Consider the following 26,312-nt stretch of genomic DNA (forward strand, 5'->3'; position numbering starts at 1 on the left):
ATTTGTCTTAAAAGGCTCAATCGCTACTAAATCATTTCTTGTGGAACTCATAAAACGAACTCTGACATTAGAGAAATAGAAAGTGATTGGAAAGTTGACTTAACTGGAATTTGTTGTTCAGAAAAACAAAGCAAAACAAAAAACCATAGTCATCTTTAAGATGTTTTTCTTGCTCTTCAGGGAACCTTGTTTTAATGCCTGGAGTATTTTTCCTTGTGACAAAATAAAGTCATTAAATTAAAATTTGATTCATATGGTGTTTTTCTCAATCATGGCAGAAGTTTGTTGTCTGAAGCAGAAATGTGGAGGATGACATGATGTTAAAATATGGTGGTAACAGTGGACATTTTCAGTCTTAGAGTGTGGTTTGCATAAAACATCATAGATTGTTGTATAGAACGTAACATATTTATTGATTGCAGAAATCTGCAGAAATAACTGGAAACAGATCCTGGATTTTGGACTGAGTGCAAATCTGTCATAAATCCCTCCAAAGTCAAAACCTTACCATCTCCACAAAACGTCCAGAAAAAACTAGCAATCTTTTAACCTTTTTCGGTGTTGTTAAAACAAATAGACATAATATACAATTTGTATCCACAGAAGTTTAGCCTGGTTCAGTGTATTCTGATTTGGTCCCATCTTAATGGGGTTGTATGTTGTCTTGGCATTTGTGTCTTATCCTGCTCCAATTAGTTGTTTAGCTGAATCTGGGAATGTCTGCTGTGGTCTATTCTGGAATTTGGAAGTTTGTTTGTTTGTTTTGTAATTTCGTGTCTTGGCAGGGTTGGTTAAACAGTTAATAAAAAGGATAGATGGTAATTTCCAGGCCAAGATTTGCTTAGTTCTAGTATCTTTTTAGCCTTTTTTTTTTTTTTTAGTTTTCACTGCTGTCTGTCTTTTCTCTCTTTTTTACCCTTTCATTGTCTTTTTATTGTCTTTACTTTCTCTTCTCCCTTGTTCCTTTTTCCAAGGTTTTCTTGATTTTAACAGATTTACACACTAAGATGTTAGATTTTTTTTTCTTTTCCTTTCAGCACTTCTTACCCATCCTTTCATGTTTTCAGCCTCTCTTGTCGTCTTTTCATCTTCTGGTGTAACTCTTGCAGAACCAATCTGACCGTCTCTCTCTTACACACATACACACACACCAAATGCATTCCTCTGATTGCTGGAACTCTCCTCTTTTTATTTTTTGAGGGTATATAGCCAAGCTCCACCTGTCTGTGCCTCCAAGCAGATTAAAACAAACGCTCTGAGTTATCGGTAAATCCTGTTTGACCCGTTCAGTTGCTCCACTCCCCATAACTGTTTCATCCAGCCAATCATGAGGGAAGATCAGATAGAGGAATTAAGTGGACTGAATTTTCCATTAGATATTTCACTGTTTGATTTTAGCTGGCGGTGGTGTTTTCCTCTTCTTTTTTTCCCTCTTTCTCATCTTTTTTGACATTTTTCTTTTCTGTCTTTCCTTTGATGTATGTCTCCTCCAGTCTTTTTCTTCGTTATCCCCCCCTTTTTACCCTCCTGTGTCATTGATCCTCTCTGCAGTTGTGTCAATAGAAATCAGGCCCATGGATCCACTGTTTGTCTCTATGGATTGAACCTAGGGTTGGGTGGGCATTGAGGCTCTTGAGCACAGGGGACCCCCTAGGGCTATATATTTCCCTCCGTGGGAAACGGGGATCTTTGCTGCCAACCGAGCGAAGCACCGCTTAGTTTCTGCCTCAGTTCGCTGTGAACTGAACAACAGCAGCTGATGCAATGATGTCATCATTTGCTTTATGGACACAGCAGCCATATTTAATTTATGTCACTCTTATGTCTCATCTGATCCATTTTATTTATCTCTAGTTCTCCAGTTTGTGGTATTGCAGCAGCTAGACTTTAGTATACACATGCACACAAGCATATTAGGGTTTGTTATTTACATGAATATCTTTTCCAAGTAGTGAAGCATAGTAATTAGTCAGAAAAGATGGTAACGGACAAAATGTATCCTTTAAAAATATATTTGAAAACTAAAGATACCACTTGATTTATGATTCAGTGAAATTGGTCTTTGTAATATTTGAAACCAGGCAGAAATAACTTTAAAGTTAAGTGGTAAGACTTTGGCGTGAAGGAATTGTTAGTAGTAAAACTCATGTGCACTGTATTCTACTTATTTATTTTCTTTATTTATAGTTGATAGTACAGCTTAGATAGTGTTATACACTCTATTGCCATTCTCCTGCCCCCCTTTGCTCTATTGTCTCACAGCAGTAGCAGCAGTCATATTTTGGCCCACTGTCATTTAAGTTTGTAGGGATTTGTTTATGTATCACTCTCTAGGTTCTTCCACAGCATTTCAGTCAGTTTGAGCTCTGAACTTTGTTTCAACAATTGTGAAACCTTCATTCTTTTGTTTTTCAGCCTTTCTGTTGCTGCTGTACTTGTGTGATTTTAGCCAAGCTTCATCTGTTTGATAGATAGCCTCACATTTGACTCTAGTATATTTTGATATACAGAGGAGTTCATGGTTGACTCAATGACTGCAGTGTGTCCAGATCCCGTGACTCTAAAACAAGCCTAGAATACTCACTCTTTACCACTGAGCTTAACATTTGGGGGTGAATTTTCTGGAATATCCACTCCTGGAACACTGGCAATTGTCTTGAATATTTTCCACTTAATTTTAATTTAATAATAATTTAATTTTTTTTTTTTTGTAGAGTGATGCACTTCAAGTATGCAAATGGTTCAGTCAGAACTTAGTGTTGTCCTGCAGTGTTCACCCTACTATGGATATCTCTCTTCTCTTCAATTTCCATTTTCCCATCATTCCATCCATTATTTGCATCTTCTGTCTCCTTCATTCTTTCAGCCCCTCTGCCCTGACCACAGAATGAAACCTTAATTGAGTTTTCATGTTGTCCCGGTTCCTCCTACAAACCACTGCCAGGCTGTAGTCCCCATCGCATGACAATAGTGATCATAAACATAAAACAGACCTACACGTCCATTTGTGGAAAATGCACTCTTACTCTGTGTTAAGGGCTGTACCCGCAATTATAAATTTCCTAAAGACCTAAAGACTTACTTATTAAGTACTTATTAACATTTTAGCAACATCTGTAGGGACATTAGTGAGTAGAAATGTGCAACCACATTACTACCAAAACAGTTGACTTTAACATGTGAGAGTCTATATTCTAATAACTGAATGGGAACATCTTCAGCACAATAAACTAAAGGAACTACATCTTATTCAGAAGCACATTTTAGATCACTGCTTTTAAACTAATCCCGTGGCTAAACTCAATGTGTAAAACATGCAGACCAGCTACACAGCTAATGCTACTATGTCACACTCCACTATAATCAATTAAAATGACTATGCGAGGCATGAGAAGAGGGTGTAAGAGTTACATTTCTTCAACTAAAAGCAACAGCAAATGTAAAAACATTTGTTTTATATACGTATATTAGCTGTTGTGCACAGGGTAACCATTAATATCAAGTTGTTTTATCTTACCTTCACATCTACCTCTGATTTATGTGTCACCTCCCACTGAGTAACAAATTAATAAAATCTGCCTTTGGTCATTTCACTTTCAACTGGTGAGATAAGCCCACAAAACCTGAAGTTGTTTTCAAAAATAAAATGGGAAAAGTGATGGAGAGAGTTCAGCTTGATTTTTTTTAATGAAAATGAAATATGAAAGCTTTTGTGAAAGCTTTAAATTTGTTTTTTTTTATCCTTTCAATGTTTTCCTGATTTGCTTCACTAATTTTTTTTCTTAAATGTCAATCCAGTTATAATAGCTCTGTTTACTGTTACATTGCTTCATTTTTTTGTATTCTGCTCCTCCAAACAGGCAGTTTTATGCATTGATTTTTTATTTTCTTGTCATCTGTTATTTTCATCATTATCTGCCTTGTTATCTTAGCTCTAAACACGGATTCTCTCTCTGTCTTCTCTCCATCGTTCCACCCTCTCTCCCTTTTATCCCTCTCTCTCTTCATCAGCAGTGAAAAATGGGGCTTAATTAACTGTGTGCCTGCAGGACTTTAGCTTTCTGTGTATATGTGTGTGTGCAGAGGTAAAGTAGGCCAGTCTATAAGGTGGTTAATTAGGATTCAGCAGGCCTCTGTCCGCTGGCTCCTAGGGACCAGATGGAGAGCCGGGTTCACAAACAGAGGAGGGTTTGTTCAGTGATGTTTTAACTTTCACTTTGGCTCAACTGTGGAAGGAGAAGCCAGATTCAAATTTCTTCATGCATCGTTTGCTTCGCTTTTCACACTTCTTTGCTTATTTGAAATCTAGCAGCTTTTATAGTGGATTTTTTCATCATGTTGGCAGGGGTACCTGGGGTTAAAGATGCTTTGGAGGTTCCACCACCTTGCTGATAACACTGTTATTTGTCTTCTAGTGTTACATTCAGGAAATCATCACAGATCTGCTCGCTGACTGCTGCTAACAATTTAGCCTGACTTTTTCTTACATTTAGAAAATCAGAAACACCCTCTTTATAAGCAGTTTCAGCTAGCAACAGCCAGCAACATCTCGCAAACCAGTCAAGGAATAGACATTTTTCTCTAGTGACTACCGGAGGTTGCGAGGGTTGTTGCTAAGCAGTCTCTAGGGCTGTGTTACTGAGGCCTAATCTTACTACTAGTAAGTCCTTGGTTAAAATGCTAGACTAGCTTAGCAAATTACTTGACCAGTTAACACGATCCATGACACTGTGTTATGTATGATACCAAATGGTATAGATTTTGCAGACAATCATGTACTGATACAAACCAGTAGTACAATAGCGAGTTTAATGCTTCAGTTCTGTTTATTTTTATATGTTTTCTGGATAGTATGATCTTTCTTCATATCATTTGAGTTTGTATTCTAGTTTATATCTTATTTTATTTCCCATGATTCTGTTCTCATGGTTTCTTCATTCATCTAAGTCAAACCTTTTTTTGTAATTTGTAGATGTAGTTTTAGGTATTCCCTCATTTTATTACTTTCTTTACTATTAATTTGTAGCCTCTGTCTTTTGTGTCCTGTTTCCAATTTTGCTTCCCCTTTCCCATCTTCTTGATGTTGTCTCTCTTTACCCTGGTATTTCCCATATGCCTCAGTTTTCCATTGTTCTTTGTCACATCATGCCACACTTCCCATTTACTTCCCCTGCTCTTTGTAATTTTTTTGGAGTAATCTGAGTAACTCGTATTTGAGTCTGCATTTTGAGTTCAGAAATGCGCATACAGTAATACAACACATGACTCTCCATCATGTGCTGTATTATGCTGTCAATATAATAGCTGTCTGTAGTAATAACCAAGAGTGTTGGTGGTGATGGAAATTACATCTACCAGAGGTTTAAAGGATTCTCTGCTTCTTTAGAATTCTTTAAAAAAAATCACGTGCAACATATATACAATAAATATTTTGCTATCATAGCAACAAAAAACTATTCTCAGTTTAGGTCAAATGCCAAGTACTTTTAAAATATCCTTAATATTTTATGTCCTATAGATGCAAAGAGCTAATTAATGTAGTTTATGTAGATAGACATATACAAAGATGTATACATTCAATTACACAGCTTTTTCAGTTTCACTATAAATCTTACCACTAATGAAAAAATACAAATCAAAAATATGAATATACTGAGTCACATTAAATTGCAAACAGTAACTATTCATCATCCAAAATATACTCAAGCCCTTCAAATTCCTCAGATATATTAAATACCTTGACACATACACACACATACACGGACACAGGTGGTGTCACAAAGCCAGAGTGCTTTCACGTGTGATAGAGACTTAACGTGTTGTCCCAGCAACCAGTCCCATGAGAACACCTGCTCCCAGCACGTCACCACGGAGATGCATCCCACTACGTCAATCACACCCACGTACACATGCAAACACATACATACATGTAAACACTTGCGCTATGGCAGTCATGTGCACATGAGTTATGGTTTTGCACATAAGTTGTAGGGACTTAAGTCTGTGGGTTGTGGGTGGGCTGAGGATGGATGTTTAGATATGATAGAGAAGGTTACAGTAAGGGGCTCTGGAATACATTATGTCAACAAAGGTCCTCATAGAGACAGAAAGACGTGCATATATGTGTGGCGCAAAGTAGCATAGCACACTGCAGCAATCCCAATACAGATGTGTCAGTTTGTGAGTCTAAACCTACCTGCTACACACACATCAGGGATAAAAGGGATCAAAAGGTCTGCAGAGAGATTTTACTCTGGGGCTTATCAGCTTTCTTCTTTATTTTCAAACTAGTATGATGATAATCCTTAAAAAAAAAAAGAAAACACATAATGATGGGACTGTTTTCTACAGAACTGTCAGCTCCTTCTAAATAGTGCTTATTTTATCTTTCATCTTTAACTTTATTAGAGTGGCATTTGCCCTTGAGTTAGGCCAAGTTCTTTTTCTATTCAGCCTGTTCTCCTCCTTACATTGACTTTGTACACCAAAAAGCTTTATTGAAAGGATGTGACAGCACAACATTAGTCTTTTATATACATTTGTGCTGTTGATTCTGAGAATATGCTGTATTTTTTTCATTCTTTGGGGATTTTCTCTATAGCAAACGTCTTTGGTTTTTCCTACATTAATCTTTTGAAGCATCACAAAAAAACTTAAATGCGATGGGAGGTTATCCGGGGGTCGGTGAGTTGCCTGAATCTGCGTCTGCTTGTTTTGTCTTTCCTTGTATTTGACATCTCTGCACTTTTCTTCTCATCTTTAATCTTTCTTGCCTGTTTTTGTATCTGAGTTTGTTTCTCCTGCTGCTCTGCGTAGCAGGTTGTGACAAACAGGTTTGTTAAAAGCTTTTTATACATAAACACATCTTTCACTTTAATCACCTTTCATCATCGGCTGTGTGACAACCTGTGGGCGCGACCACATTTTAATTTAATCCCCCCGCATCTTGTTTTCCAGCCCTCTTCTAATTGAAGCTCTTGCGAGCACCAGCAACAGCTATTTCTGAAGCGCCGTTGGTTGGCTGCCACAGCTCAGCTTCACGCTAAATGCATCAGCTGCCATTCAACTTAGAGACTCAGAGGGAAAAGACAGAAAATAGCTCTTCTCATTGTGCCTCTGTCCTCTCGATTCGGTTGCATCCTGTTCTGATCCCGGTACGCTGTGTGTCATACAAACAAATCCCCTCCCCAAACAAATAAATGAATTTAAATTAAAAGACAGCAGAATGGAGTTTGGTGTAAACAAAGCACAATTCCCTTTCTCTTTTTAGCCTCGTTTTGCATAACAAGCCATGACACGCTCTGCATTGAGATTCAAATGAGTAAGTGGCGGCTTAAGATGGACTTAGCTGCACTTCACTGGGACTATTTATCCGGCTGTATAAAAGACATGTCATTCTCAACACTTCCTGTTTGACTAGTTTAGGACAGTCAGTGTTCAACACAACAGACGGTGAGGGATTTTGAACCGCTGAGAGCTTTATGAAACTTTATTGATCTCTGCCAGGAAATTAGGCCATTGCAGCAGCCAAACCGATTTATCAGATAAGCAGGGGACAAGTACAGTCAGCACACACAAACAGAACAGAAACAAAGAGCTCGGGCCTCTTCCAACGTGTGTTATATACAGGGAAGTGACAAATTAAACATCTTCCATTCTTCCAAAAGATTTGTCCTCATTTCGTCTTTTGATAATGGTGATCGAGAGCACCGTTTAAGACGTCAATCCAAAATGTCTCATAGATGTTAAACTGAAACCTGTTGACTGGGAAAAACACATTTTCATCAGATCATTAAGTTATCCCTGGTGCCATTATGGATCGGGGCACTGTCATCCTGGAGGAGACCACGCCTGTCTGGATAGATATGGATGGATATGTTTCATCATGTGATAAAGATGATATCAAACAGTGTTTCTTTATTAAGTGTGTAGTGTGTGTGTAGTGACAGTTTCCTTTTAGAAGATCCAAATGATGCCTGCAGAATTCCCCAAAACAGAATAACAAAGCCATCTGAGCCCCCTACTGAAGCACTTAGGGCTCCATGTTTTCCTTTGATTTGTCACCTTTTTTCCTGAAAGGATCACTTTCAATATAGGATTGAAGATGGGATATGTTGTGGCAAATGTGCAGGCTACATTAAACTAACACCAACATAACAGTCTGAAAGGAGTTCAGCAGGGACTGAGATGTAAATGACAGACACAGTAGAGTTGACAGTCTGAGGATAGAAGACTGGGAAGTTTAGACAAAGAGATGAAAAACGAGCAGTATTTCTTCTCCAAACATTAGTTTTCTCTGTTTTCTCAGTGGTGAAGTCCAGCTGGGACCCATGGCATGACAAGACTGTTGTACTATACTGTTTTTTACTTACTTGCTTAGAAAACATTTATGTGTATGTGCGTGTGTGTGCGCTATCATGGGATACCTCATCGTTTTTGCAAACAAATGATGGCCGAGGCTTATTTGTATTTGTCAGTCGCCACTTCTCCCAACACTTTAAAATATTAAAGTGTCACAGAAGCTTGTGGCTTTTACTTATCTTTATGAATGTAATATCTATTGAATATTGTGAATGCTGCTGAATAGTGACACCATTTGCATTTAGTCTGGTTTCCAACCCGTCTTGTTTTCATTATGTAAATCTGCCAGCTACTGGCTGCAAAATGTCCTTGGAAAAAGGAGTTCTTTCACTTAGGATTCACACTGTCTTGGTTGAACCATTTGCCCTGGGAATAGCAATTGGTAACTTTTCCCCAGGTAGCTGAAAGCGTGGAGTAAACAAAGAAACTGAAAGGTGTGGTTTGGGTATGAGCTTTAGATATGCAATGGCGTTACAGTGAGAGCTCAAGGACTAGAAATGGTACCAAGGCAACATTTATTTTGCATTATTTTCACTAGATAATTAAGCAAGAATAGCTGCTTACTAGTTAACCTAGAACAATAGATAGTTTAAAAATGAAAATTGATCAGAAACCAAATAAAAACCAATGTTTACAGCAGTGGCCCCCACTGCATTTGACCTCCTACAATAGTAGGTACTTTAGATCTATTACAGTCTGTCATTCCAAGATCTAAAAGCTCAGTGGCCAATGACCAATGGTCAGAACTACAAGTTGAAATGTAATTTTTCCGAGACCCCTTAGAACAACATATCACATAATAATATAATTTAGGTTAATTTGTTTGTGAAGGTAAGATCAGTTAAACTGTCCTGAATTTCTTCACTTGACTGTCCATCAATGAGAGCCTGCAGCGTGTTCTTAAGATATACAGTTTATCATATCAGACCACTGCTCTGTAAAGTAATTCACTGAGTCCTCTAACACAAAAACTGTGGTGCAGTTCATTGCACATGAAAATTTAATTTAACCAGTGATGAGGAATTACCCCAAAATACAAGGGGTTATGGGTAGAAGCAGAGGAATAAAATAAGTCGTGGATGAAACGCTTAGCAGAACATAACATTTTTTCATGTGTTCTTAACAGGTTAGACAGTCGAGAAAACCTAAAATAATCTGAAATGGCCTTTTGTTATGTCACAGTAACTGACATAACAGAAACGCAATCTTAAAGAAAGCAACATAACTTTACTTTCTTACTTTGACATGTTTAAGGAAAAGAATACATCTATTCCTTTGTGAAAATGAACAGTTGTGAACACTGAATGACTGCTCAGTGTTCAGGTTCTTAACTCGTCCTCATTTTCCACTCCTCTTCTTTGCTTCAGGCCCACTCCTGCCCTGAGCCGGACATTCCTCTGCATATTTATATGCATGCTTGCATGCATGCTTGTGTTCGTTGACTTCTCAAGTTCAGTGATTCGCATCAAGGAGCTGTTCAGCACATTTGGGTGCTAGCAAGGCTGGACTAAAGCTATATAAGCGAGTTCTCCACTTTACTAAACTCATTGCTATAGTTTGGCAGAGCAAGTTGTTTCAACATTTCCTGAATACTTTTCTTTTAGAACCACAGTTTAGTGTAAAAAATATATATATGAGTTAATTGGATTGTTGCAATTGTAGCTCATGGCTACACTGCAGCATAAAACAACACAGATGCCATTTTGCTACTGGTTTGTCCTGAGGATGGTGCTAGAACTAAATTAAATTAAAGGGATTTTTGAATGTTTGTTCATTTGTTTGTTTGTTTTACATGATTGAAGTGTTTTTCCCATTACATTTAGGTGAAGTGTAATTGGTCAGTATATTAAATGTTATATGCACAAAAAGAATTGGTCCATACCTCTCATTAGATGTTTTCAGTCTCATTGACAAAGTGTATAAAATCAAGCATCTAGCAATGCAGTCTGCCTTTGCAAACACTTAAAGAGCTCACTGATTGTCTAGGTTGTACTGTAATAAGAATCAAATGTGGCAACAAATCAGTTTGTAGTTTGTGTGTTCTTCTTTTCTAGACATTTCAATATCAACTCTAAGTGCATTCATTGGAAAGTGAAAGTGTTTAGGAGCCACAGTAACTCAGTCATGAAGTGGCAGACAACAGAAGGTTAGAGGCAGGGTCACTGAGAGCTGAGGTGCTTAATGCATTAAAAATACTCTGCTGGCTCAATAAGAGTTCCAAACTTCCAAACTAACCTAATTAGTCTCACTGTATAGGTTTCTGTGGCCAAGTAACTCCTTTCAGTGTGATGTGGACTGGTCCCAGTACTATATGAAGTATTTTATAATAAAGCACAATAATTATGAACTGCATCAGAATCAGCAGGAGATAGTTGGGGTAGATGGAGGGGATACAAAGAGCTAGACCGTCATACCAGAGGCTGGTATCACATGCTGATTCCTGTCTGTGTTACTGTGTAAATTATCATTAGAAAGTGTAACTAAAGGGAACTCGTATTTCATTAAAACAAACCAAAACTTTCACCCGGACCTAAGCCAATGCTATGAGCACCTCTAAAGAATGACTAAAAAGTTTAATAACACTGTACTGCCCCATAAAGTAGACATACTTTATGTATGTAAGAAATGACATGTGATATGCCACATATACAACCCATCGTCTATGCCAAATATAATGTGGTCACAAATGTGTTTCCCTCTGAAACATTGTAATAGAAATAACATTTTTGAAAGACAGACCATCCTCTGAGGAACTGAACTGTGATAAGTACAGTTTGCAGTCACTGAATCATCACACACTCCAACTTGTTAATAATAAGGCAGTCGAACATTTTTAAGTCACATTTTTGAAATGCAACTACATTAAGATTTTACATTTTAGGATGTATGTTGAGATGAAATACCGGTTTAACAGCTGTCGAGGTCGAATCTACAAAACCATGTTTTTATGAAAGCCTGCCGTGTATTCCACGTGCACATATTCCCTCAGAAGCACTTTAGCTAATTCTTTCTGTTTGTCCCACATTCTCATCTCCTGCCTCTTGTCTCTGGCAGTATTTTCCAGCTCTTATTAAGCTCCTTGTCATGACATTCTGTAATAGTCTTGGCTGCTGGACAGATGATTCGTCCACTGTTCTTTGTGTGCAGCAAAGATGTTTGGAGACCCTTTGTTTTCACTGATTGGGCTACCATCAAAATACAGTATATTACACTATGCCCATAATGCAAAATTCTTTTAATCTAACAGGGACATTCTCTAATGCCCATAGTGTTCAGTAAGCTCTTTATTTGCTTTATCTGTGTAGACTCCTAAATAATATACAAAATGTACTTTTTAAAATTTTCCAATAAAAAGTGTTACTTATATAGGAGGGGCTGCCGTTTGTGTTCCACTCACTAATGCAGATAAACAAGCTGTAGTGTAACCCTGCAGAGACTACGTATTATATCATATATCAAATGCCATTATTCTAGTGTCAGTGAGCTTTTATCAGCCTGGAGGTACAAAGGAGGCATTGTGTCCACTTTGCTCCCCCCCCCCCCTGCAGTTGTATTTCCATACAGTAAGGTTGGCTTTATAGTTTTCGCCCAGGCTGACACATGTGCTGACCGCTGGCACTGCATCTGAACGTGTTGATGCTTATCATAATAATAGGACAGACTTCATTTGGCTTTCATGCACGGCCCACAGCACAGCATATGTAAAATAACAGACAGAAATAGATTTGATTATTCTGGATTTTATGCATTGACTAAAAACTCAAGGCCGGCTAACACGGGAGAGGACAGTGGAGCGCTAAGCTGGAAGATTTCGTCCTCATTATCGCCTCACCCTCATCTCCTTGACTTTTTTAGTTAGCGTTTTGCTCATTTTCTCACTTTATTTATGGGTGATTATCATATTTACAGCATGCTTTGGCCTGGAATAGGATATATTGTTATTTTCAGATTAAGTTGTTCTTCTCTGAAAGGACATTAATTTTTCTTTGGCATATACAGAATGAATATTAATCATTACAGAAACAACAGCTTTCTGTTAGTTTTGTTTTTTTTCCACGTACAGGTAACTAATAATGGATTACTGAAGCTAAAAATATGCGATTCACAAACCACAGAGTTAAATACATAGAGGATATTGTTGATTTGTGGACATTTCTTGGTGATGCAGATTCAGAGATAATGGGATCCCCTGACAGTGCCCGTCACACTGAGTGTAATAGTATGTGTTTGTGTACTTGAATTTGATGGGTAACTCTAAGATGGAGCGCATTTTCTTTTTCCTCATTGTTTTTTTTCTTCATTCTGCATCTATGCTCACCATATTCCTTCTTTATTCTAATTTTTTTGGATTTTATGCCTTATTTTCCCCCATTTTGGCTTCACCCCATTGTTCATTTCTCCCATTTTCCTGTTGCTTTTTCTATTATTACTTCTTTGTCTCCCTTTATGTCCTTGTCTCATTTGCCTCCTTTTTCCTGTCCTCCTCTTTTTCCCTCTCCCTCTCATGTTCAGTTTGTTGACAGACCTTCAGAGAAGACAGAAACAAAGGGAGACACCATTGTGTCTTCACCTCCTTCCCTCCTCCACCTCCTCTTCTGCCACCTCCTCATCTCTTTTTTTTCGTTCTTTGGTCTCTCTGAAGTGAAGTTTCCTCTCTTGTTCAGGCTGTTGTCTCCTTTGCTGTTGCAAAACGACACAAGAGCCAAAACAACAGCTAGCGCCAAAGCACCTTCAAACCAAACAAATGCCTCCTCAGAACCAGACGACATAACAAAATATGTAAAGAGAGTTGACTTTTGGATGCAGAAAAAACATGTGCGTGCGTGCATGCGTGTGTGTGTGTGTGTATATGTGTGTGTATTTTTGACTGGGAGAATGGGAGCTCCTGCTGCGTGCCTTTGTGATCTTGTGAAAGTTCTGTTGTTTTATTTTGGAGGAACTGCTTCCTTCTCTCTCTTCCTCCCTGTCACTCCTTCACTGTTCTCTTCTGGAGCAGCAAGGTGATGATGAGAGATGAGGAAAAAATGACAGAAGTTGAGAGATGTCACCTTGTCCCCATTGGCTGAACCTCTGTCTGAACGAGTGCAGCTGGCTTAGCTAACAAGCTTCGTCACTTCAAAGCTGAGACAACAATGGCAGCCATGCAGTTGAAGCACTCAGACAACCACCAAAACACAGGGACTGTTAGGTAACATTTAAATAAAAACATATAAAAACACTGATGCACAGAAATCATCTATTAAATCACTATCAATTGAAACTTTTGACTGGTACTGTATATTATAGTACAAAGAGTCATTATTTCTAAAAGCAAATGCATTTCTATGACATATTTTACATAGACCTGATTTAAAACCAGATGTTTAGCAGTTATATGACTAATGTGTTACTAACAATGTTGATTTTAGATTTGTAATCTTGTAAATACATACTGCGTACTCTTAATACAAAGCCATTTCATGGACACTACAGTCCATATTTTTGTGGATAATTAATATTTTATATGCAGTTATTTGATGTCCTGTGTCTGGAAAACAGGTTGAGAGACACATATAGAAACTGACTGGTCACCTTAGTAGCTCAACAGTCAGATATTTCAGTTGGTTAAAACCAAAGGCTAAATAAAAGAGGTTATTTTTCATAATTGAACTGCATCATTGAATTAATACTAATACTATCCAATACTAATACTGGATAAGAAGCTGTTGTTCTGTTGTCTTCTGAGGACATTTTTCAAACATTTATCTTTTTTGGTTATAGAAGTGTTATGAATTTTCCTGGGCTCAATAAAGATTAGTATTCAGTTGAAAAAGGCTTCTTTCCATCCATTCATTTATCCATCGCACCCATTTTCTTCCTCTTATCCAGTTCAGGGTCATGAGGGGCTTGAACCTATCCCAGCCGTCATTGGGTGAAAGGTAGTTTTGAATAGGGTTATTTAACAATGCATAAATAAACAGATCAGTTTAAATACCAGCAAGAACCATTCTCTTATATTTTAAGTTTCACCTCCTTCTTGATTTTGCAAGAGAAGTAACATTCACAAACTTAATGGTGTTATAACAATTGAACTATTTTCAAGTGAGAGTGCAGCAGGTACATGGGGGAGTAATAAGTTGGCTAAATGCAACCATGCCTTTCAGAAGGACAGCTACATAATCCTAATCACTGTATGGTAGCTATTCAGAGCTATCTTTCAAATCAGTTACATGTAGTAATGTCATATTTGTTTACTCTCTTATCCAGGTGATGACTGGTACCTGTGCAGGTTAACTCTGAGCATGCCCAGTCAGGCTGACCTGCAGTGGGCGATGTTTCCCTCACCTTACCTGGGTGCTATTGGTCCTGATGCAACACCAGGCTCTGTAGTGTATCGACTGTCAGCACGACAACGAGACGGGACACTAGGACGGGCTCAGTTCTTCCTACTTGAAGGTGAGTGGTTAAATTCTTATTTTAATTGCTGCATTGTGCATAATGACTATATAAATATTTTCTGTATACTGTATATGCTGAAAATGAGCTATTAAGATGTTAAGAACCCTTCAAAGATGAAAGATACATTTCAAATGCATTAACACGTCTTTTATAATATCAACACTCGCCCGACTCATTGTATTTTTTTCATTGTTTTGGGGTGTTTTTTACCTACCATAGTCAAACCTCCATCTTTTTTCAGTCAGTTTTTCTAAAAACCTGTCATGTGTTTTTTCCTGCTCTTATCTCCCGCTTGTATCTGTAATTAGGTCCGCTGCAGCTCTGCCAGGCTCTGTGTGACAAACCTGTTTTTTTTTTTTTTCAAAAGAGTGATTTATAAATAAAAATTTGACTTGTTGAATTTCAATTACCATCAAATGGAAGAGGGAGAAAGAAATGCTCAAGAACGGGATGGAGCTGCGCTGTTAATCGCTCCCTGGGGCAAAGAAAGCTCCCAGATTCAGGAATAATAGGGAAGTCTCTGGAGAGGCAGCGAGTGGGAGAGTCAGAGGGTGGGCGGATGGGCGCCGGTGGCTGTGGATTTTTTTTTTTTTTTTAAGTGAAGAAAAATGGGGGAGGAAAGTAAAGGGGAGATATTTTGAGAGCTAATTTCTAATGCTTTCTTATTAAAAGCTTCTTACTTCCCCTTGGCGTAATGTGACTACATGTGTACGAATGAATAATCCAATAATTTATATTAAAAATGTTTTTTTAACATCATGCCAATGTGAAAATATATTCACGTAGAGTGAGTGAAGCCAATTAGGGGCATTAATGTTATTTTAATCAGTTACAGCATCCTAAATGTGCAGTTTTTGTTTTAGTGGCTTAAAAATGCGGTGAAAGTTTCAGTTTCTGTGGCTCTTTTTAAAAACAGTGTGCACTCACTGACATCACTGTACTATAAAAAAAATAAAAGTTGAAACAAATGGTTCTTTTTTTATATCTACAAAATCTTATGTTATTCTTCAATATACTCAAAATATTCTTCTTAGAAAACTGAAATAAATCACTGTCATTCCCTTCTGCCATGTTTTTATAGACTTAAAACAACACCAAGTTGCAAGACTCACTTTAATTTAAACTTAGATTTAAAAAAATTAAATGAATAAGACAACAATCTAATCATCAGGAATGCTATTCTTATAAAACTGTAAACTTGTAACCCTTTGTGTTTGTATTTGATATGTAAAATCTTCTGATCCAGTTCCTGTCAGGCGTCACCATCAAGATTTTTTAAAATATGTTTTTTATATTTAGTTGGTCCTCCAAACAACCAAGGAGAAGACCTAAGTTATAAAGTGAAACTTTCAAAAATAATTTCCACTTCAACCACTTTCTGTGTTCTTTATGTTGCTGATAAATTCAGCTGTTTCTCCCTTTCCTGTTTAGGACCAACTTTCAACCAGTCAGCATTCAGCATTGTTGTTGGGGTTTTCTGTTTTTTTGAAGTGCACGCAAGCACATCCGTATACCCAAAATCTTTCACTCTGCATAGTCAAATACCTACACAAGGGGACTCAAATGCAGTACCATGAATCCTACTTATTTGGAATGAAAATCTCAAATTTTAATGGTCCCATTGTAAAGCGACAACTTAAGAATCTATAGCTGTCTCTAGCTGTAGATGAGGTTGACAGATATCAGTTTTTATTTTCAGAAGTTTCACAAAATCATAGTAGTGTTATTCCACAGTAAAATATATTTCTTCCTATAGTAACAACTAACATATATTACATGTCTGTCCAGAACAGTTGGACAGGTCATTGGATATTTTAGGTCACTGAATGCAGTTATAAAGCATCAGTCGGTGAGCTTTTAGAGGTGCTGTTATTCAGTTTTTGGACAGGTTTGCCAGCTGGTTCCCTGGCCTCTTGCCTAGTCTTCATGCTATGCCAATCAGGGGCAAGAAACCAATATGCATCTTCTTGTCTCTGAACGAAACCTACTTTAAGTCAGTTTTAATTTCAATTCAAAAGAGATTATTATGCAAGTGAGACAATAAAGGCAATCTGTAGGAGCTTTAGAAGCAAACCAGAACTCATTTAGTGAGACTTTGACAAACAAGTGTCAGAAAAATCTCCCTTCAGCAGTCAAAACAAGAGAAGATGATTGACAGGTTGGATGCAGCTGCTGGTTCAAAACCCTCCAGTCAACAGCTGGGGATTCTTCTCTGCCCTTCATGCCTTTTTTTATCCGCCCATCCTAACCTTTCATCTTCTTTCTATTCATGACATGATATACAGCCTTTGCCTATTTGTTTCGTTGTGTGCCTGTGTCACACTTTTTTCAAGTTTCACTATTGCTCTGTGGTTAGTTAGCACGTTTATGCAGACAAGACACATCTTCCATGCAAACTATGGATGGCTGCAGCAAGCAGGAAGGGTTTCGGTGTAACACCCTCTTTGTAACCACTTTCCCTTGGCATCAGCCACCAACCACTTGCCAACCAATCGGGGAATATAAATCTTTTTTTAGTAACTAGCAGTTAGGGGTCGCGGATGTTGTCTAGGCCTTTGTGAGTGGTACCTTACTTTCCTTATCTTTGTTTTTAACAATAATAATAATAATAAAAACACATTTTGTAATGGGTACCTTTCAAAACCTTACACAAAAGAGTTTTAAAACAGTGCAAGAATGAACCAAGAAAATATCAATCAAGTCAGTAAAACAAGCTTAAAATATATAAAGTAATTAAGAACAGAGGATTCATATGACAGGTGGAAGACCAGCAGAGTGAGTATGGACAGTTTAAAGAGGTGCATTTTGAGATGGGAATTGAAAGTGGAGGGAATCAGTGTTACAGATGTTTCATGGGAGGCAATTCCAGAGGTGAGGAACAGAGGAACTGAAGCAACTGTTTGGTAGTCAAACAGGCATAAGGCATAGTAAGAAGAAGAGAAGAAGAAACCCTGAGGATGTGAATGGGTGTGTAACGTGCAGTAGTTCAGAGAGGTACTGCAGAGGGAGGTTATGGATTGCCTTAAAGGTGAGGAGCAGAATCTTGAGATCAATACGATATTTAACTGGGAGCTAGTGATGCTGCTGAACAACAGATGTGATGTGATAAATGGAGAAACTTCTGTGACTACTTCTGGACCAGTTGAAAGTTATGGATGGATATGAGAGAAAGAGATATACAGGAAGCCATGTAGGACATAACAAAGGTGTGAATAAAGATGGGAGTACTATTGGTTGTGACAGACAGACATTAATGTCTTTATATATTAATGTTACAAAGATGGAAGTATGAGGAGCAAGTGACATAATAAGTGTGCTGTCAAGGATGACACACAGACTCTTAACCTGAGGGGAAGGAGAAACTGAGGAGTTGTCGATCGGGAGGGAAAATTTTTGACATTCTGGATTTGGTGCCAATGAGAAAAACCAGGATTTGATTTCCTGGAGGAAAGTGGCTGAGAGAGTGGTGGTAGGTTTGGCTGACAGGTAGAGCTGGGTGTCATCACCATAACAATGGAAATTGAAATGCTGATAATTTTACCAAAGAAGGAAATAGACAGTTGATAAATAGGTGAGGCCCCAAAACAGATCCCTGGAGAACAAGTGGTATAACTGGAAATGAAAATTTCAGCTGAGATATTTAAGTTGACTGAACCAGGATAGGATTTAAAAATGGAAATTAAACCAGTTTAAGGGTGGTTTATTAATTCCAGTAGAGGCTAGTCTCTTAAGAAGGATATTATGGGACATAGTGTGATAGTCTGCAATTGCATAAATAGTAATGGAAATAAAGAAGAGGAATGGTTAATAGACTAGAGCCAGCTGCTATCAGGAGGTCATTGGTGAATTTTGCAAAGGCTGTTTTCTTGAGAATCAATGGGACAGAAACTAGACTCAAACTGTTCAAAAAGATTATTGCCAAACGAGTGAGCAAGAACCTGAGACACAACTATTTTCTCAGGGATTTTAGAAATAAATAATAGATAGGATATAGGATGAAAGCTACTGAAATTGTTGGACTCTGCACCAGCCCAAGAGGTGATGATGGCAGTTATTATGGTGGACAGAGAGGCTAAGCAAACTTTAAACTGTACTTTTCTTCTTGTCCTCCTCTTCTCAAAGTTTCCATATCTGCTTTCTTTCTCTTTTGCTCCCTTCCCTCTTCCTTCTCTTCTCCAGTGGAGACTCTTCAAAACGTGTTAATCACAAACACACACAGAAATAAACATACTCAGAGAATCCCTCTAGCTTCATATTACCTTATTTAGTTTTATAATTGGACAGCTGTGGCTGCTATCTATCTATCTATCTATCTATCTATCTATCTATCTATCTATCTATCTATCTATCTATCTATCATTTAAATTAATGTTTTTAAAGGCAGAGTTTCCTTTTCTCTTTATAAAGGTGATGAGGAGTGCTTCGAGGTGGACCATCGTTCTGGGGAGATCAGGACAACCGGTCGACCTTTGACCCCCAGTAAGGAGTACCTCCTTCGGGTTCAGGCAGTGGATGGACATGGTCGTAAAGGGCCACCAGCCACTGTTGCTATCCTTGCAGGCTATCGGCCACCCCAGTTCACCAACTCCACGTACAGCCTGAATGTACCAGAGAACATACCCGTTGGCCAACCGTGAGTCCCTACAGCAGTCTGACATATTGTTATCCCTTGTTTGTGTGTATGCTCTGTGAATAACACTTACAGCATTATAACCACCTGGCTATGCTGTTGAGGCTTCACATTTAGTAAGTTGTATACAATCCAAGACACTCGAAGGTTCTGTAATACGTCAAGATCTTAGTGGCTAATCTTTTAAATCCTGTAAAATGCAAGATGGCATCTGAGACATTTCATCCAAACTGCCAGACTGCTATTATACATTTTAGCCCTTCACAAGTCAATTAGGTCTCACAGGTTTACCAGTCAGAAAGTAAGTTTCTTTAGAAATATATGCCTTGTGCATACATACAGTGAAACTCCCAAAGAATAGCATTGGATGTTTATTTGCACTATAAGATGTTAACTTAAGAGAAGCTTTTTGCTACCCGCATGCTTTCTGAAATATAAACCTCAATAAGTAAAAGGTGAAAGTGATAGTGTTAAGTTTTTCTTTTTCTTATCATTCCTTGTTACAGATCCTTCTCTACTCGACAAAATTTTTCTGAAGTCTTATTTTTAGCATTTAGGCCTCCACCAGTTACACCAGTTAAACCAGAAGACGCCATATTGTGTGGTCTATTGACGATGACGGGTTCACCCTTTGCATGGATGTACAGATGTGTACAAACCAAAATGCCTGGCAGTTAACACATAAAAATAAATACTAAGCGCATAATTCCTGTATGATCCATTAGTACAAGTTTTGATACAGCACCTTATGCTGCTTTGTATCAAGCAACTGCATTAGAAGTGATCCAACAGGTACCAGTTTTATGTGCTTTTAATTTATATGTTTGTATATGTTACTGACAGGGTTATACACAGAGAGACATATTAGAAGTACTTGTAATCTTACATCTGGTACTATTGTTGTGAGTAGGTTTTATTAACAAAAGTGTCTGTTTATATTTCTGACTCCATATATACAGAATCATGATTTGCATTCCACTGCCTCAGACACAGAATGTGAAAATGGCATTTTGTGCATATGTGTGTCTGTCTGTGTGTGCCTGCTCCCTTGCTTTGCATGTCATGTGATGCATGAAAAGATGAGCCCTGTAGAGCGAGACAAAAGGAAAGAAGAAGAAGGAGGAGGAGGGAGAGGTGGAGGGATGTGGAGAGCATGAAGGGATGATAGAGGAAGGAAGGAGAGGGAAGAGAAGAAAATGAAGGATAGAGGGATGATGCAGAGAAGGCTGGGGTGGGTGGAGGTGGTTGAAGAGGACCCAGATGTATGAGTGTGGCCTGAGGCTGAGAATTTGAAAGTGTGGCAAATTCAAATATTTATTAAAAGCGAGGTCTGGATAAACATGAAGGAGAGTGTGTGTGTGAATCCTCGGGGCTGCTGGCGCAAAGCACATTGTATTAATATCCAAGTATCCATGCCACCCTGTGAGCAGTGTGTCTGTGGGTGTATCTCTGCATGTGGTTTCTGTGTGTCTCTTCTTCCATTATGTCCCTTTTATTTGTTTTTATGTCCTCACATGCACGTGTCCTCTGACCGTATGTGCGTCTGTGCATACCTGTGTGTTAGTTTATGTTAAATTGATTAATCGGGTTGCAATGGTGTCTGAGTTCAGAATAATCCATGAAGGCTGCAGACTTTAAACGCAGCACTGGAGCTCGACCAGCACGTCACAGCTCCTCTTCACTTTATAAGTCTGTTTGGAAAAAGAAATGCAGATCAGCTTTCTGCAGACCTGTGGTCATGTTTATACTTTGGGCAAGGCACACCAAGTTCATTCAAAGAAATTCAAAGGGCTTTACACAGATAAAAACAGGAATACAAGCAATAAAAATAACAACAGTGCTAAAGTAGGTAAGGAAATGTCACAACCAATGTGTAATGACATTTAAAGAACTACAAAAGTTATGGAAATTTCTCAATATTTTCTACTTTTAGGGGGCTTAGCTAACAGTTCCCCCGCGGCTGCAGCATTTTTGCTAAGCCATGCTAAGACATGACTTGGAGCTGACTGTGAAGTGGTGCACATTAAAACTAACACAGTATTTTATCTGATTCAGCAGAAGATAGAGGTCTAAGAAGAGGATTTCATAAAATCTTGGAGAACTCAAGTCTATTTTTCCTTTTATTTTCTCTTTCTGGTAAGAAAACTGTCGCTAGTGTTGCTTAAATTTCTTGCTTTGTGTGTGTTTATGTCCACGTCCATGTAGAGTTGCAGTTGTCCATGCTGTCTCCTTCCAGAAGAAGAGTCTCTCATACATGCTACTGGTTAATCCAGGGAATTTGTTTAGCATCAACCAGGAGAGCGGAGCGCTTAGCCTCACCAGGAACGTCGACTATGAGAGTGGTCACAACCTGCACACCCTGCAGGTCCGAGCTTCTGAACCCGACACCGGCCTTAGCAGCGTGGCAGAGGTACAGCTACACTACCAAGCATGCAAATATACTATTTATTAATCTGTGTAAAGTGACTAATACTTTTACAAGTTTGATGTGTAAATGCAAGCTCTAAATTTATACATCCATGTCAACAGCATGTAGCTACAGCTTTAACACACAGTTTTATCTTTTGAGACAAAGTTATGGTCCCGTGCACTGCAGTTAAAACAATAACCAGGGAAAAATAACACTCAGACAACCTGATAATTGAAAACAGAAGTTAGAGAGTGATTGAAAATAATTTATTATATCTGATAACTGGTGGAGAATGGTAGGCACTCTAAGTGTTCACACATCAATGGCATATTAAACTCTTACAGTCGAATCACATGATGGCCATGGAGTATTATGGTGTGAATTGGAAGGTCAATACAGAGTTGTAAGTGTTACCACAGCCTCTGAAATAAATCCACAGCTCATCATCACACATATCTGAGAACATGTAAGGGTGTTGACCCTTGACAGTTCGGCATACCACTTCTCTGATGAAAACTCATTAATTTAAAATGAGAAAGAAAGTGCTGCTGCTGAATCAGATGCTGTGATGCAACTCTTTCATTTACTGTTTATTAAGTTTATGTGTTTATTTTGCAAGCATACCACTAAAAACAAACTGCTGAGCATCCCGTGAAGCTCTCATGATGAAAACTCAGTGAAATGCACAAGTTCAAAGCTGCGTTCAGAATTTAGGAATCACTTAGGAATCAGCAGTTTTGTGGTGCAGGAGCCTTCTTTTTATTTTGTTACAGGGTTTGCACAATAATAGATTATATGTGGCTCGAACACACACACACACACACACACACACACACACACACACACACACACATACACACATACGTAAAGTGCAAAAGCCTGGCTGCTAAGTACTGACTTTTACCCTCAGAGTAAGCTTTGAAGACTTAATACAACAGATATCTACATCTGTTCACATTAACACACACTCCCACAAGCACACACACCAAGAGAAATCCATTATCACCTGCTCTCAGTGTCCAGATGGTTGAGACACAGAGAGAATAGCTGCTAAACTACCAGTGTCCCCCAAAGGCCACTGCTGCTCTATAAGCTTGGCTGGCTAATTCACTATAAATGCCCTGCCTGTTCGTGCATGCCAGTGTGTGTGTGTGTGCATGTGTGCGTGCGTGTGTGTGAGTGAGTGCGTGTGCATGTAAAAGAGAGAGGGGGGGTTTTGCAGCACTGCTTATGTTGCACCTTACTGTAGCTTCTGCGGTTTTTATTGCCTCTGGCTTCATCACCTTCATCAGACATTTTAAAGCCGTCAACATGTCTCTGTCTCTTTCCATTGTTCAGTCGAACAGCTTTATATTGACATTTGGTGTCAAGCTTAGTACCTTCTTTTGACTGTTAATATTATATGAATCTACAGGGAGTGCAGAATTATTAGGCAAGTTGTATTTTTGAGGAATAATTTTATTATTGAACAACAACCATGTTCTCAATGAACCCAAAAAACTCATTAATATCAAAGCTGAATGTTTTTGGAAGTAGTTTTTAGTTTGTTTTTAGTTTTAGCTATTTTAGGGGGGTATCTGTGTGTGCAGGTGACTATTACTGTGCATAATTATTAGGCAACTTAACAAAAAACAAATATATACCCATTACAATTATTTATTTTTACCAGTGAAACCAATATAACATCTCCACATTCACAAATATACATTTCTGACATTCAAAAACAAAACAAAAACAAATCAGCGACCAATATAGCCACCTTTCTTTGCAAGGACACTCAAAAGCCTGCCATCCATGGATTCTGTCAGTGTTTTGATCTGTTCACCATCAACATTGCGTGCAGCAGCAACCACAGCCTCCCAGACACTGTTCAGAGAGGTGTACTGTTTTCCCTCCTTGTAAATCTCACATTTGATGATGGACCACAGGTTCTCAATGGGGTTCAGATCAGGTGAACAAGGAGGCCATGTCATTAGTTTTTCTTCTTTTATACCCTTTCTTGCCAGCCACGCTGTGGAGTACTTGGACGTGTGTGATGGAGCATTGTCCTGCATGAAAATCATGTTTTTCTTGAAGGATGCAGACTTCTTCCTGTACCACTGCTTGAAGAAGGTGTCTTCCAGAAACTGGCAGTAGGACTGGGAGTTGAGCTTGACTCCATCCTCAACCCGAAAAGGCCCCACAAGCTCATCTTTGATGATACCAGCCCAAACCAGTACTCCACCTCCACCTTGCTGGCGTCTGAGTCGGACTGGAGCTCTCTGCCCTTTACCAATCCAGTCACGGGCCCATCCATCTGGCCCATCAAGACTCACTCTCATTACATCAGTCCATAAAACCTTAGAAAAACCAGTCTTGAGATATTTCTTGGCCCAGTCTTGACGTTTCAGCTTGTGTGTCTTGTTCAGTGGTGGTCGTCTTTCAGCCTTTCTTACCTTGGCCATGTCTCTGAGTATTGCACACCTTGTGCTTTTGGGCACTCCAGTGATGTTGCAGCTCTGAAATATGGCCAAACTGGTGACTTTTCTCAGTTCATGGGCAGTTATTTTGCACCTTGGTTTTTCCACACGCTTCTTGCGACCCTGTTGACTATTTTGAATGAAACGCTTGATTGTTCGATGATCACGCTTCAGAAGCTTTGCAATTTTGAGACTGCTGCATCCCTCTGCAAGATATCTCACTATTTTTGACTTTTCTGAGCCTGTCAAGTCCTTCTTTTGACCCATTTTGCCAAAGGAAAGGACGTTGCCTAATAATTATGCACACCTGATATAGGGTGTTGATGTCATTAGACCACACCCCTTCTCATTACAGAGATGCACATCACCTAATATGCTTAATTGGTAGTAGGCTTTCGAGCCTATACAGCTTGGAGTAAGACAACATGCATGAAGAGGATGAAGTGGACAAAATACTCATTTGCCTAATAATTCTGCACTCCCTGTAGACTACACACGTTTTCCCAATTTTCTCAATATAGAAACCCCAAGACTTCAAGATAGTTTCAATAACACACTAAAATAGCATCTCTTTGCCACCTGTAAAGGAAAAACATCTTTAAATATATAACAGAGAAGGGAATTTAGGTTAAAAAAAATTATGTCAGTGAGCAGCTATTGGTTTGTTATTGAACCATTAGTTTATAAGTACACTTGTCTTTGCCTGAACTATATAAAGAATCCATCTTCACCCAGTATATGGGAATTGGCTGATGGGAATTTTCCCCCAAAATTTAGGTACATGACCTTTTGTCTACTTGGTGGAGATCCAAAAATGTCTATTAGACACACCAAAGTCTCTCCAAAGTGTAAAATGGACATGCATGCAAGTTGCAGTACCAGCAGAGGGAGATATTTTTATTCCAGGCTACCATGAAAATAATCACATGAAAGTGTTTAAACAGACATTATTAACACATTTAAATACATATTAGCCACCTAGCTTAATTGTCTCTAGCGATGAAGGACACTGGAATATATTTCATACCTTCCTTGCTCACTAGCGACCTCTTGGCTTTAAATATATTATCTCCCCCTGCTGGTACTGCAACTTCTGCACGGATGTTCATTTCACTCTTTGGAGAGGCCTGAAGCGTGAAATGGACACGGTGGACTGTCTATTACATGGTTTGCTATGATATCGTGCTGGGAGATCAGAGGCTTGATCTCCAACACCACTGGCTGAAATGCAGCCCCACACCATGAATAACTGTACATACTCACTCTTGTCGTTTTCTTCCGAAAACAAAAAAAGTTTGAATTCATCACTCCAGAAGACCTGTTTCCAATGATTTTCATTCCAGTTCTTATATAATTTGGCACAACTTAGCCTTTACTCTCCGCCTTCTTTAACAATGGTTTCCCAACCACCCTTCAGTTGAAACCATTTCTGATAAAGCTTCAGCAAACAATAGAGGGATCAACAGTACTGAAGATGGATAAACAGAAGAAATGCCAAGTTCTCAGCTGAAAGCTCTTCATGCCTGTCAAACGGTGTTATCTTTGTGTTTGTACTTGGTTTTTGTATTTATCACTTTCAAGTAACAACTGGTCAAATCTATTAACCATATGAAATCAATTTCTTAGCAGATATTAAAAGTTTGGCACGAGTACAGAAAAAGTGTGGTTGTGGTGTTTCATAAAGCTCTCAACTTTAACAATGTTTTCTATTACTAATAAACACTTGCTCTTATTCTTCATGCACAAATGAATCCTCCAGAAATGAAAAATGTTTTCTGTCAGTAAAAAGAAGTCACACAAATCATGTGCAGCAAAGGATAAAATCAAGTAATTACTGTTATCAAGTGATTACTATTTGCACCACAGTGACTGCAGTCAGTGCTTCTGCCTTTGTGTCTCTCCGATGTAAAAAGGTGTGTATGTGCTTCTTTCTTTTGTATCAGTCTTTCAGCATAGGAAATATATATTCACCTGTTGAGTTGGATGTAAAAAAAAAACTAATAAGGAATAGCGT

General features: G+C 38.5%; 1 protein-coding gene across 1 annotated transcript in view; it reads left to right on the forward strand.

Annotated features, from left to right (window-relative positions):
* si:dkey-22o22.2 (neural-cadherin) overlaps positions 1 to 26,312 on the forward strand; it is a 141,735-nt gene that overhangs the window by 41,494 nt on the left and 73,929 nt on the right. The window contains exons 2-4 of the mRNA XM_040030532.1: positions 14,608 to 14,796; positions 19,207 to 19,432; positions 21,635 to 21,839. Of these exons, the coding sequence (XP_039886466.1) occupies positions 14,608 to 14,796; positions 19,207 to 19,432; positions 21,635 to 21,839 (620 nt within the window). The remainder of the gene's footprint in view (positions 1 to 14,607; positions 14,797 to 19,206; positions 19,433 to 21,634; positions 21,840 to 26,312) is intronic.

Source organism: Simochromis diagramma, unplaced genomic scaffold, assembly GCF_900408965.1.
Source record: "Simochromis diagramma unplaced genomic scaffold, fSimDia1.1 OVJJ01000361.1, whole genome shotgun sequence".
NCBI classification, from domain to species: domain Eukaryota; kingdom Metazoa; phylum Chordata; class Actinopteri; order Cichliformes; family Cichlidae; genus Simochromis; species Simochromis diagramma.